The sequence below is a fragment of the Anolis sagrei genome, chromosome 4 (genome assembly GCF_037176765.1).
Source record: "Anolis sagrei isolate rAnoSag1 chromosome 4, rAnoSag1.mat, whole genome shotgun sequence".
NCBI lineage: Eukaryota > Metazoa > Chordata > Lepidosauria > Squamata > Dactyloidae > Anolis > Anolis sagrei.
This window is the reverse complement of record NC_090024.1, coordinates 12,603,008-12,616,092: the sequence shown is the minus strand read 5'-3', so window position 1 is coordinate 12,616,092 and position 13,085 is coordinate 12,603,008. Positions and strand designations below refer to the sequence as shown.

At 39.2% G+C, this 13,085-nt stretch overlaps 1 protein-coding gene across 4 annotated transcripts in view; it reads right to left on the bottom strand.

Moving 5' to 3' along the window:
• FAM135B (family with sequence similarity 135 member B) overlaps positions 1-13,085 on the bottom strand; it is a 477,503-nt gene that overhangs the window by 342,132 nt on the left and 122,286 nt on the right. For all 4 annotated transcript variants that reach the window (XR_010909793.1, XM_060775909.2, XM_067467274.1 and 1 more), the window contains exon 8: positions 1,474-1,627. Coding sequence is in view for 3 of the 4 variants with exons in the window: in XM_060775909.2 (XP_060631892.2) it covers positions 1,474-1,627 (154 nt within the window). In the remaining variant the exon portion in view is untranslated. The remainder of the gene's footprint in view (positions 1-1,473; positions 1,628-13,085) is intronic.

The following is a 13,085-nucleotide window of genomic DNA, read 5'->3' as shown; positions in this document are numbered from 1 at the left end:
TTAAAAGAGAAATTTCTTAGAACCTCTTAGAACACTGTTTCTCAACCTTCCTAATGAGGTGACCCCTTAATATAGTTCCTCATGTTGTGGTGACCCCCAACCATAAAATTATTTTCATTGCTATCTCACAACTGTAATTTTGTTATGAATCATAATGTAAATATCTGATATGCAGGATGTATCAGAAGGGTTTGGTGGGCATTAATCCTGAGTTTCGGAGTTGTACTTCACCTACATCCAAAGAGCACTGTGGATTCAAAAAATGATTGATCTGGACCACACTTGGCACAAATACTCAGTATGCCCAAATGTGAACACTGGTGGAGTTTGGGGAAAGTAGACCTTGAGCTTTGGGAGTTTTAGTTTCTGGAATTTATAGTTCACCTACAATCAAAGAGCATTTTGAACCCCACTAATGTTAGAATTGGGCGAAACTTCCAAAACAGAACCCCCACGACCAGCAGAAAATACTGTGTTTTCTGATGGTGACCCCTCTAGCACCCACCTCACCCCCCCTCACCCCCAGGAGTCCTGACCACCCGGTTGAAAAACACTGTTTTAGAACATATGATATAGGATAGTATCAGCCATAGTATTCAAATTAAGTAAACATATTATTCCTAACTTTTGAAACACAAGCTATCTCACATGCATACTACACTTCCTCTTAAATAAAAGACAAATGCTCCCCAATAGAGATACTGATAAATAGGCAGGCAGACAGCTAGACAGACAAACAGTCTGTCTTTGGATAAGATCATATGCAATTTATGCATGAGTCACCATACATATGGAATTTGCCTTCCCATTCAAACTCCAAGAAATACAGATATCTTAAATAGTCCATAAAGCCATATGACAACAGTGAATATTTGGTGGTGCCCCTTCCCAAAAAAACGCAAAGCTATTTGTTAGTATCTTCAATCTATCATTGGCCAACTACAGAAGCATGATATCCATATTCTGCTGACTCCAAATTCACCAGTGTCTTACTTCTTTCATTGCCACAGCACCAAAAGGCTATCTCACTCCTGGTGCTTATATGGAATATGCATTATTTCCCAGATTATGAGGAAAGCTGTTGATTCTGGAAAGTTATGAACAAACAAACTGCATCTATCTTCACTGGGCAAATGATCCACATTGAATGAACTGCCTGCTATGTAAGGAGTCTGTTGCAAGAACTGTGGTGAAAGTTCCAATGAACAACTGGCAACATGGTTTGTAAGAGCTAAGTACATTCAAGCTTTTGTATCCACAACTCAACTTTTTACAGCTTGAAAAAGCCAATTTTGATTTTGCCCTTCTATATAAGAGAAAACATTTACATCAGCATTATTTATATTATATTATTATATATAATGCCCAATAGCCTAATTTAAATGCTGTTGCTTCTACTGAGATTTTAAGTGAATTCCATGTTTATAAATAAAATTCAAATGAACTTCTTAGCTTTCCCAGTTGTCCTCTTACCTAACTTCAGTTGTGGTAAAGTGGGAATCTCCTTCTTGATGAAGGCATAATACACATGAAGCCCTCTATATGCATTCAAGAGCATGAAGCAAAGATCTCTATGCCACTTATGTGCATGTTGCATACAGTTTTCAGATGGCACATAAAAGCTTCCCTGTAGGAGGCAGAAGGTAGAAAAGAACAGGAAACAAATAATGGAACTTGAACTTTATATTTCAAAGAAATAGCTGTGTTAGACATACACACTCATCTTGCATGAAATCATTGAAGCGATATCACTTGGGAGGGCAAGAGAAGTCTGCAGAAAAGAAGACTTATCCCACACCCATCCATACTACTTCCTTAGTTTTCAAAGCAGAGATCTTGAATTGTTCAGTGGATAAAGCAGCAAAGAATAATCATGATACATGTCATCTCGTATTATTATTATTTATTTACTTCCTTCATTTCTACCTTGCCTTTCTTGACCCGAGAGGGAACTCAAGGCAGCTTACAAATCCAGCAAAAAATTCAATGCCATATAGGTAAAAAATAAAACACATCTCATAAATATAAGCAATCCAAGCATATAAGCAATTAAAATTCATAACAATCTATCAAACAAATTAAAAACCACATCTAAAATGCAAAGTCATGATCCCATGTCCAATGTTGTTCGACATGAGATCATATGTCTAATTTGGTTCTGAAGTCCATATTTAATTGGATCTCTGGTCCAAATCTGCACCATATCTAGTATTTACATATCTACCCTGAGAAAGCCAGCATAGCCAGCATAAAAAATACATATGTATGTATTTTTTATCCTTTACAATTTAGCTTGTAAATCACCTAGAGCATCTTGGATGAAGAGCAATTAATAAGTAATTAAATGATGATGATGATGATGATGATGATGATAGTGGGGGGAGTTAAATGACTTGAAGGCACACAACAACAACAACAACAACAACAACAAGAAGAAGAAGAAGAAGAAGAAGAAGAAGAACAACAACAACAACAACAACAACAACATATAAGAACAATAGAATAGAACAGAATAGAGTAGAATAATCTAATAAGAAGAGACCACGTGGGCCATCTAGTCCAACCCCTTGCCATGCAGGAAAAGCACAATCAAAGTACACCTGACAGATGGCTATCCACTATCCAGCCTCAGTTTAAAAGCTTCCAAGGAAGGAGGTTCCACCACATTTCGAAGCAGAGAGTTCCACTATTGAACAACTCGTATGGTCAGGAAGTTCTTCCTAGCATTCAGGTGGAATCTCATTTCCTGTAATTTGAACCCATTGCTCTGAGTCCTAGTTTCCAGGGCAGCAGAAAACAAATCTGCTTCTTTTTCCTTATGACACCTTTCACATATTATACATGGCTATCATGTCTCCTCTCAATCTTCTTTTCTGCAGCCTAAAAATACCCAGTTCCTAAAGACACTCCTCAGAGGGATTCATGGCCTTCAGCCCTTTGATCATTTTAGTTGCCCTCCTTTGGACACATTCCAGCTTGTCGATATCTCTTTTAAACTGTGGTGCTCAGATTTGGACACAGTATTCCAGGTGAAGTCTAACCAAAGTCATTCTTCATTCTGTACCAAGTAAACAATATGTTGGCTAAAATATGACTCTTACTTCAGTCAACACTCTCAGATTGATGGGAAATTCAAATCTTTTAAAACCGAGGAACCTAGAATGAATAACTTGGAGACAAAGCAGCAGATCCATAAGAACAGATAATATTTTTTTATTTGAAACAAAGCATCATACATAGCAAAGCTAAACGAAAACATTCTTATTGGAAGTAGAGGGAGAGCAAATTTTACCCCCCTGAAAAAAAGATTTCCATAAGCAGAAGAGAATGCCCATGCACATAATATCCGTAAAAGGGCAGTGCTTTTTCTGTGGAGCAAATATAAATCCTCAGACAAGTTGAGCAAATCTGTACATGTCACTTCCTCACACATTTACATCTTTCAGGTTTGTTGAACTGAAAAGAAATCCCTGTTGTCACCTACCTCAAATACCACAGCTTGAAAAGCTAGCTAACCCCTTTCATTTTGTCTGTTTCCTCAAAGTCAACCCAATCCTTCTTTTTTCAAATACCACAATCGGCTCGACTAAGATAAGTATATGGGTATTTGACCTAGCTCAACATAATTAATTTTTGAGCAAATAGCAATAACAGCTGGGTATTCTGGATGGTTGCTTGACAAATGCTAACTTAGCATGTGTTAGATCAGAATATATGATCCTAGAGGAGCCTTATGTTATTTTCAAATTAATTCAAAATAACAGAACAAGGTAGATTGACTTGGCAGGCAGTCAGATACTGTGTGCCATGAATTCAGTCTATTCAGAGAATCATGGAGTTGGAAGAGACCATAAGGGCCATCTAGTCCAACTCCATTCTTCCATGCAGAAACACAATCAAAATACCCCTGAAAGATGGCCATCTTTGTTTAAAGCCCTCCAGGAAAGGAGACTCTAGCATATTCTGAGACAGTGGATTCTACTGTCAAACAGCTTTCACCATGGGGAAGTTCTTCCTAATATTTCCAGTAGTTTTATTTTTTTTCTTCATGTTCTAGTCTTTGGAGCAACAAAAAAGAACATAGGGACCACCAAACGCAGCGCCCAGACACGCATCAAGGAACATGAAAGGCACTGCAAACTACTCCAACCAGAGAAATCAGCCATAGCAGAGCACCTGATGAACCAACCTGGACACAGCATATTATTTGAGAACACAGAAGTGCTGGACCACTCTCACAACCACCATGTCAGACTACACAGAGAAGCCACTGAAATCCACAAGCACGTGGACAATTTCAAGAGAAAGGAGGAAACCATGAAGATGAACAAAATCTGGCTACCAGTATTAAAAAACTCAAAAATTACAACAGCAAAACAACAGAGGGGAAACAAACAGGCACATAAAATCACTCTCAACAAGAGATTCCCCCCAGGCGCTTCCAGGCCATTGAATGCAAATCAAGGTGATCAGCTGAAACATTACCCTGGTCATCCCACAGATATATAAACCCATTTTCCTACTTCCAACAGACCTCACTACTTCTGAGGATGCTTGCCATAGATGCAGGCAAAACGTCAGGAGAAAAATTGCCTCCAGAACATGGCCATATAGCCTGGAAAAACCTACAACAACCCAGTGGTCCTGGCCATGAAAGCCTTCGACAATACATTGAACAAAAAATAAGTTTACTCTCTCCTCAATGTGACATCTTTACAAATATGTGAACACAACTATCATGTCCTTCTTTGACTTTCCTTATCCAGGCTATGCATGACCATATCCCTAAAGTGCTCCACATAAGACATGGCTTCCAGGCCTTTACCATTTTAGCTGCCCATTTGACACCATTGTTTTCAAATGTGGGTTTCCTTGATAAATATTACCATTTGACATAAAGTATGGCCACATGGTGGTTGGTACACATGTCAGTTAACATATTCAACACAATTAAGTGGTTAAGCTTCTCCTGGAATTTACCATTCCCACTTGCTTAAATTCATTAATTCAGCATGCAGCTAAATCTAGGTCTGAACAATCAATCCCAACAACTTGACTACTAGACAATTTCAAATTATTTCCCATAAGTATTGCCACAATGCATCTTGGAACAGGAGCATCATAGAATCATAAACCATCTTTTTAATTTACATCTCACACCATTGTAATTGCCACCTTGCTTTGCATTTATTGATTTACTTCTCTTCCGTAATGTGGCAGGTCATTATGGAATATTTACAAGATACTACTAACAAAGAAATAGTTATGATGGTATTGTTGTGAATTATTTTCTTTTGACAAGAGACATTTTGAAATAAGCTATAAAAAGAAATAATTAGGAAGAAGAATCAATTAAAGAATTAGCATATTTCACAGTATGTTTCTGGCTTCTTTAAAAATGAAAGACCAATTAAAACCTCTGTTTTAACAGAGGGATGGTATGCTCTTGTTAATAGCCTGGCTGCTGATCTTTGTACTAATTGTAGTTTCCAAGCCATCTTCAGAGCCAGCACCATGTAGAGTGCATTGAGGTAATCCATTCAAGATGTAAATAAGGCATGCACAATCATTGCCAGGTCTGCCTTTTCGAGGTATGGGTGCAGTTGGCACACAAGTTTTAGTTGTGCGAAAGCCCTCCTAGCCACCGCTGATACCAGAGCCTCCAGGGTCAATAATGAGTCCAGGAGAACCCCCAGACTGTGGACCTGCATCGTTAGGGGGAGTTTAACCCCACTGAGTACAGGTTGCCACCCTATACCCAATTGGCCTCGCAACTGACCAGGAGGACCTCTGTCTTATCTATATTCAGCTTCAGTTTGTTAGTCCTCATCCAGAACATCACAGCTACCAGAACCTGTCTGTTCAGGACCTGAGCAGCTCCCTTGGCTTTAGGTGGAAATGAGTAATAGAGTTGTGTACAGGTGACACCAAATTCCAAAACTCTGGATGACCTCTCCCAGTGGTTAATAATGCCATCTTTACAATAAATAATAATATTGTCTGTTATGTAATTATGATTATAATAATTATAATAATGCCACCTCCACCACCATGGATATGTGGACTCCATTTTTCCCTATACATAAATGTCATTGTTGAAGAAAGCATAAACACACACATGGCCACAGAGACAATTTAAGTTGTTGCAATAGTCGTGTTGCTAATGTGTGCCTTACAGGTCTTCAGCTTATGGCAACCTTATAGAAAACCTATCAAAATGTTGTATTGGCAAATTTTGTTAGGAGGTGCCCTTGCCTTCCTCTGAGGTTAAGAGAATATAACATTCCCAAGTCACTCAATGGGTTTCCATGATCAAGTGGCAATTCATACTCTGGTCTCCAGGCAAGTAGTCTAATGTTCAAACCATAGCATCGGCCTTTGTGTCTTTATGCTCTGCTTTGCTGATGGAAAAGCTGTCAATAAGCTTATCAAGCAGCTTTTCCATCATCACAGCATGGTAGAAAGTCACACACCACAGCATCCCTTATTAAGAAACAGTAGAAGACTGAGGTTTAAGCACACTGTCTGCTTCCTCCCTGGAGTCACAGGTTCCATTCAGGTGCTGTCAGCTCTTATTGGCAGAAATGTAAGTTGCTACTCTGCTTTCACTTATCACACTGTGAAGTTTCACAAGGAACATTGTGACCTGTCAGGATAAGAAATGGCACCCAGTCACTGTATCCACTCAAGAGGCCCTCCTGACATCTGCAGGAATATCACCTTGCTATCAAGCCATCTGCAAAGTATCTCAGCTAACATGACCTGTCTTCTTTCCGTAGAAATGAAGGATTGGAGAAATGATGCACTTACAAAACACTTGCAAAGAAAAATAATTAAAAAGTGGCAAGCAAATGCTACAAAGGAAATGCCAAGCTGTCTACTGATACTGATAAATGATTCCAACCTTTCCCACACACACACACACACACACACACACAGAGAGAGAGAGAGAGAGAGAGAGAGAGAGAGAGTTTTCTATCCTTCCCAGTCAAAATTACATCTCTTCACTGAGGTCTTCCACCATCTTTTCTTTTTCCAAACATAGGATTTATTTAAATTGGGCAATTTAGCATGGTTTAGATATGCTCCAGAGCAGTCCTGGATCTAGCTGGGGAGTGCATCCATTCGACTGTGGTGATATGCAATTCACCTCCTCCATGTTTCTGTCCCTCCTAACTGACTCCCATGGGTGCCTATGTCGAAATAAGAATGGGGTGTTCACATGATCCGAATATAGGAGGCGTGCACCCCATTCTCATGTCATTAGAGTTTTATCCAAACTGCACAAATTGTGACGCAGGGACTTTGAAAAACCAGAAACATCAGGGGACTTATTTGTATTTTTACAACCAAACAACCAATCCTTCTGTGCTTGCATTGTACATGTTTTGCCTCACAAAGAGAAAAGAGAACATTTTTACAGATCCATTTTTGTGTAAATTATACAAAGTTCAGACAAGTACAAACTGCTTCTTGTTTTATTGTTGCAGAACAAGAACATTGTGTTATGGAGGTCAATGATTTCGCTACAGGATGTTACAATACATTGAAACAAACATGTGTTGACAATGAGATATTTTGCAAATATTATAGATATACTACACATTCTACATATTCCTACAGTCTCTGAACATATGTCTACTTGCAAAAATCTACATTATCCCAACCCAACTATTATACAGCTTTCATGGGCGCAAAATAAATGATTATTTCTTGGTATATTTTTTGATTTGGAATCAATCTATGAATTTCTCTGGTTCATAACAGCACCAGAATATTCCACATAAAACTGCAAGTAGAAAAATATATGCTCATATGGTGGCTTTGTGCTAGATACATACTTGTACTAGAGATGGGAAGGATATTTGATTTTAAAAAAATTCTACAATATTCAAGAAACCCTGTGAAAAGCATTTTGAACTGATAAAAAATCTTTTTAATTTGGTACTTAGGCTACACAAAGTTTTCATGTGTTTGTTTTGTGCATAAAATGCCGTTTTCTGTGCAGAAATAATATATTTTTTGTGAAACTTCTAGGAATGGACCATATGAACCATGTTGTCTACTCTCAAAGAAAACATATATTCTAGCAACAAGGATGTGGACAGAATAGAAAATAACTTCTGCCAGGGCATATTCTTTTCTCAACCTTTTCCAACATTATCTCTATGAATTGATTCTCCTCACAGTATTGGCTGTTGCCATTGGCAATTTTCTCACCCACTATCTTATAACATACCCGGATTTAGTGCAGTCAGCATTTGTCATTCCTTATGGCTCTACATGATTTAATTGTGATGGACAGAACATTTTTATCAGTGCATTTTTGACATTCTCTCATCTCCACCACAGTTGTGGGCCAAAAAGTTTCTCAACTTTTATCAGATCAGAAACAAGCAATTCATTTTGGGAAGCAAAAAACATTGATTTCATTCTTCCAAAACTTTTAAATATCTTGAGAAGCTCCCTGAGACCACTGAGTATGGAAAACAGTACAGCTGGATTTACAGTTGATTGGTGGAGGTATTAGGTTATAATTTGAAGTCGTGAGTATTGCACTCTACTCCATAAGTCAGAAGGAGCAGTTTTCAGAAGAGTCCTGGACTATGGGGATGAAGGACCTTGATACTTCACATGCAATCCATGTTTAGCCACCAGATTAGATGATGGAACATGGTGAGCCCATCATTACCAATTGCATTCCCAATTGTATCAAGAATTTCTTGTCCCAAAAGTTTGGTTGTTGAGAGACTATATCCAAACAGCATCACATTATTTTTGTGTAATTATTTCCCTTACCCTCCACCATCTGAATGCATGGAAAACTTGTTTTAAAGAAAACAGCTCTCAATTGCTGCATTTCACCAATGTGCAAAAATAATAGCTGGGAAGCAAGCATAATAGAGATTTGCATCCATTTCATTTTATTCTCCTCCTGATTTTTATGCTTTCCTGCTCCTGCTAGTGTATTATTCATAGTTTATCTAGGAGCCCAAACCTAATTTACAGCTAAGGACAATGAAATTTCGTGAGCACTGGAACAATTTACCATTATTCAGTAGCTTATTATGCCTTATTTTCTTTCTTCCCGGATCATCTTTCTATTCTGGGTGGTATAAAAAAAGGACATATTTGGTAGCCAGAAGGTTTGTAAGAAAGATAATAGTTTATGTAACTTGTTGACTCATTTTTTTTAAAAAAGGATGGCTATTTAGGAACAATGTGCCTGCTTTAGCAATGCTTTGGCCTTCAAGCTTATCATCACTGTCCTTCAGCAGTAGTCTTATATTTAAGTTAGGTTATATAAGAGCCAGCATGTTATAATGGCTGAATTGGAACATGAGAGCCATTAACCCCCCTTGGTGATTTTGGGATACATGTTGTCTCCCAACCAGATGATGTTTCCATATCTCTACCAGCAAGACCCTGTGGGTCACCCGTCATAAGAGGGACCTTTATTGCAGCTCACATCACACTATAGACTAGAGGTGGTGGTGGGGGGGGGGGGGAGGCTGGAAATATCCTGCTATTCCCCATTGCCAACAGAATAGATGTTAATGTGGGTTTATGGGAATAGTCAGGAGATATTGGAAGTTAGTTATGCATTTGTACTAACTACATCTGTGACAGGATCTCAACCACTGTTTATAAAAAAAATGGCTAACACTTGGGCTTTTTCAGGGGCTAAAGGAAAGTTATACATTAAAGAAAGAGTGTTCCAACACATCCATATCACACCTAAAAAGATAGGAATCCATGTTAGGTTTCACCTCAATAAGGGACTCGCCACACCAATGGGGGGGGAGCTATTTGCGTCCCGTCCCCCCAAATTAAGAGAATGGATGGTTCCAGTGGAACCATCTGGAAAAGAGGGCAGGGCTGGCTGACTGATACAGCCAGCCTCCTCCCTCATTCTGCCATGAGAATTCAACCCACTACGCCCGCCCACTGACAGTATAATTCGTTGGTTGCCTTCTGGAACTGGGTAGGAATTTTTTGCCCCCTATGTTCTGGGTTTTTTTTCCTGCCTACCCTATACTGTTATTAGGGGCTAGCTGGGATGGTGCGTTTTAATTAGCATAAATAGCATAGGAAAACACAGATATTGATGTATACACAAGGCACCCCTTAAGGGTGGGGGTCATTGCACAACAAACACTCACCTAGAGATCATCAAATGGGTGAGGAGACATCACATGGCACAGAAACGGGAGAGTCTGATATCAATAGTTTGATACAGGCTTCTCCAGACTTTTATCTTAGAGGTTGCCCGGTTTGGGCTCCAGGGGACACAGATATTACACACTGAATAGCTGAGGACACTGCCTCGCTTTGGCCACCAAGTTCCTAGTCACATAGTTGAGTTCAGTTAAAGTTAAATAGGTAACATTTAATAAAGTTGCCCAAATTTGAATCCAAACTTTGTTGTCCAGTCTCGTTATTTCGGGGGTTAAGAGGCAAATGCTGGAGCATATTCTTATATAAAAGGTTGCTGACAACAAAACACTTAACAAATGAAACAAATTCAAGTTTGATGAACATAGAATCATAGAATCAAAGAGTTGAAAGAGACCTCATGGGCCATCCAGTCCAACCCCCTGCCAAGAAGCAGGAATATTGCATTCAAATCACCCCTGACAGATGACCATCCAGGCTCTGTTTAAAAGCTTCCAAAGAAGAAGCCTCCACCACACTCCGGGGCAGAGAGTTCCACTGCTGAACGGCTCTCACAGTCAGGAAGTTCTTCCTCATGTTTCCTGGTGTCAAAATGGGTTTCCCCAACACTCAGGAAGCTGAGAAGTACACAGACACAAGAAATTTGCACATTTTTGCCTAGTATTCATTCATCCTTAAGTGTTCGGGAAATTATTATGTGCAAAACAAAAAGTGAGTGGGGCGGGGTTGTAGAAAAAGGAAATTTGTGCCAAAAACACATTTGTTAATTTTCCTTCAACTCAAACAGTTTGTAGTGAACACATATGCTTCAGAAATTATATTGTGCAAAACCTACATTTTTGGCAAAAAAAACCCTGTTTTGTTCAAAAAAGAACTATTTGTTGGAACACATGAGAGGATTGTGTGGTTATGCTTGCAAAAATGGCATTTGTGCCAAAAGACAGTTGCATATATGATTCTGGAAAAATATTTCTGTATGAGAAAATGTCCAAATAATTTTCTAGCATTAAAAGAACCATATAAGCTTAGACACACAAAATGTGGTGGGTTTTTTTTAATATGGAACAAACTTATTTATTTATTCATTTTTACTTACTTTATTTTTATCCTGCTTTTCTCCTGTTATAGGGACTCAAGACAGCTAAATATTGAAAGACTACAAGATATCTGAATAATGAATGAAAATGCTGCAGAACTACACATTTGTCTCCCACAGCAGGGAGAAACCTTGAAAATGATTCTTCCATGGGATGAAATATTCAGAGATTTACATCCTTATAATCTTCACAAATACTGATAAATTCAAGAGACCAAGTATCCGCCTGCAAATTGTCCAGTGAACTCAACGTGTTCCAGTGAGCGCTTTGCTTTTTTCATTTTGATGAAACACAAATAGCTCAGTCATGGCCTGGCCATGACACATTTCTCTAGGTTTCTGCCTGTAGAGATTCAGATAATGAGGAAGAACATTGCAAAATATACCAGCTCATTGGGGAGCTCAGGTCTCTGAAAGCAAAAACTGTTTTGCTATTTCAATAGCCAGAGCTTCGTTTTATTGTCTAGGGCAGTGATTATCAACCTTTCTAACACCGGGACCCCTAAATACGGTTCCTCATGTTGTGGTGACCCCCAACCATAAAATTATTTTCGTTGCTCCTTTATAACTGTAATTTTGCTATGGTTACAAATCGTAATGTAAATACAAATCATAATGTAAATACCCCTCCGAAATGGCCAGGTGACCCCCCTGGGGGTCGCGACCCCCAGGTTGAGAACCACTGGTCTAGGGGATGGAGGAAAATGCATCTAAGCCTTTTCTTAAAACTTCAGACAGAAAAGGGAGTAGATATGACAAACGAATAGAGGGCCCTTGCTTTCTGAAGGCAAACTGCTATGTACAAACCTTCTGCTCCATAGTTAGCAGAGTTAGCAGAGTTAATGGCTTTTTTCTATCTCTTTCTAGTTTTTTGCTTTTTTTTCTGGGGCTGAACATATCAATACTTTGGATAAGCACTGAAGACATCTTTAGGAAAGAAGAGAGAATTCAAGGGGGTAAAAGAGCCGTTTGAAGATGATACAACATAGTGTGCTAGTTTCTATAGAATCATAGAATCATAGAATCAAAGAGTTGGAAGAGACCTCAAGGGCCATCCAGTCCAACCCCCTGCCAAGAAGCAGGAATATTGCATTCAAATCACCCCTGACAAATGGCCATCCAGCCTCTGCTTAAAAGCTTCCAAAGAAGGAGCCTCCACCACACTCCGGGGCAGAGAGTTCCACTGCTGAACGGCTCTCACAGTCAGGAAGTTCTTCCTAATGTTCAGATGGAATCTCCTCTCTTGTAGTTTGAAGCCATTGTTCCGCGTCCTAGTCTCCAAGGAAGCAGAAAACAAGCTTGCTCCCTCCTCCCTGTGGCTTCCTCTCACATATTTATACATGGCTATCATATCTCCTCTCAGCCTTCTCTTCTTCAGGCTAAACATGCCCAGTTCCCTAAGCCGCTCCTCATAGGGCTTGTTCTCCAGACCCTTGATCATTTTAGTCGCCCGCCTCTGGACACATTCCAGCTTGTCAATATCTCTCTTGCTCATATAGTTGCTAGAGTTGCTCATATAGGCTGCTCAAAGAGAAAGGCATTTGTGGCAGGAACAAAAGGACACAAGACTGCTTCTAGGATTTAGGTGACCTTAAAAGACATCAGAACAACGGGCCTGAACTTATGTAAGCCCACAGGAGCTTTTTGACCTAGTGGTTTCCCATCTTGCCCTCTTAACTTATGAATAGCCGGTTGTCTGCTCAAATGCTGAGTAGGAATTTCTGTGCTTAGAGATGAAACTGCTAAAAAATTAACTAATTGTATGCATGGTTGGGAAGGCTAACATGTTTCATCACAATGTATTTTAAGGCCA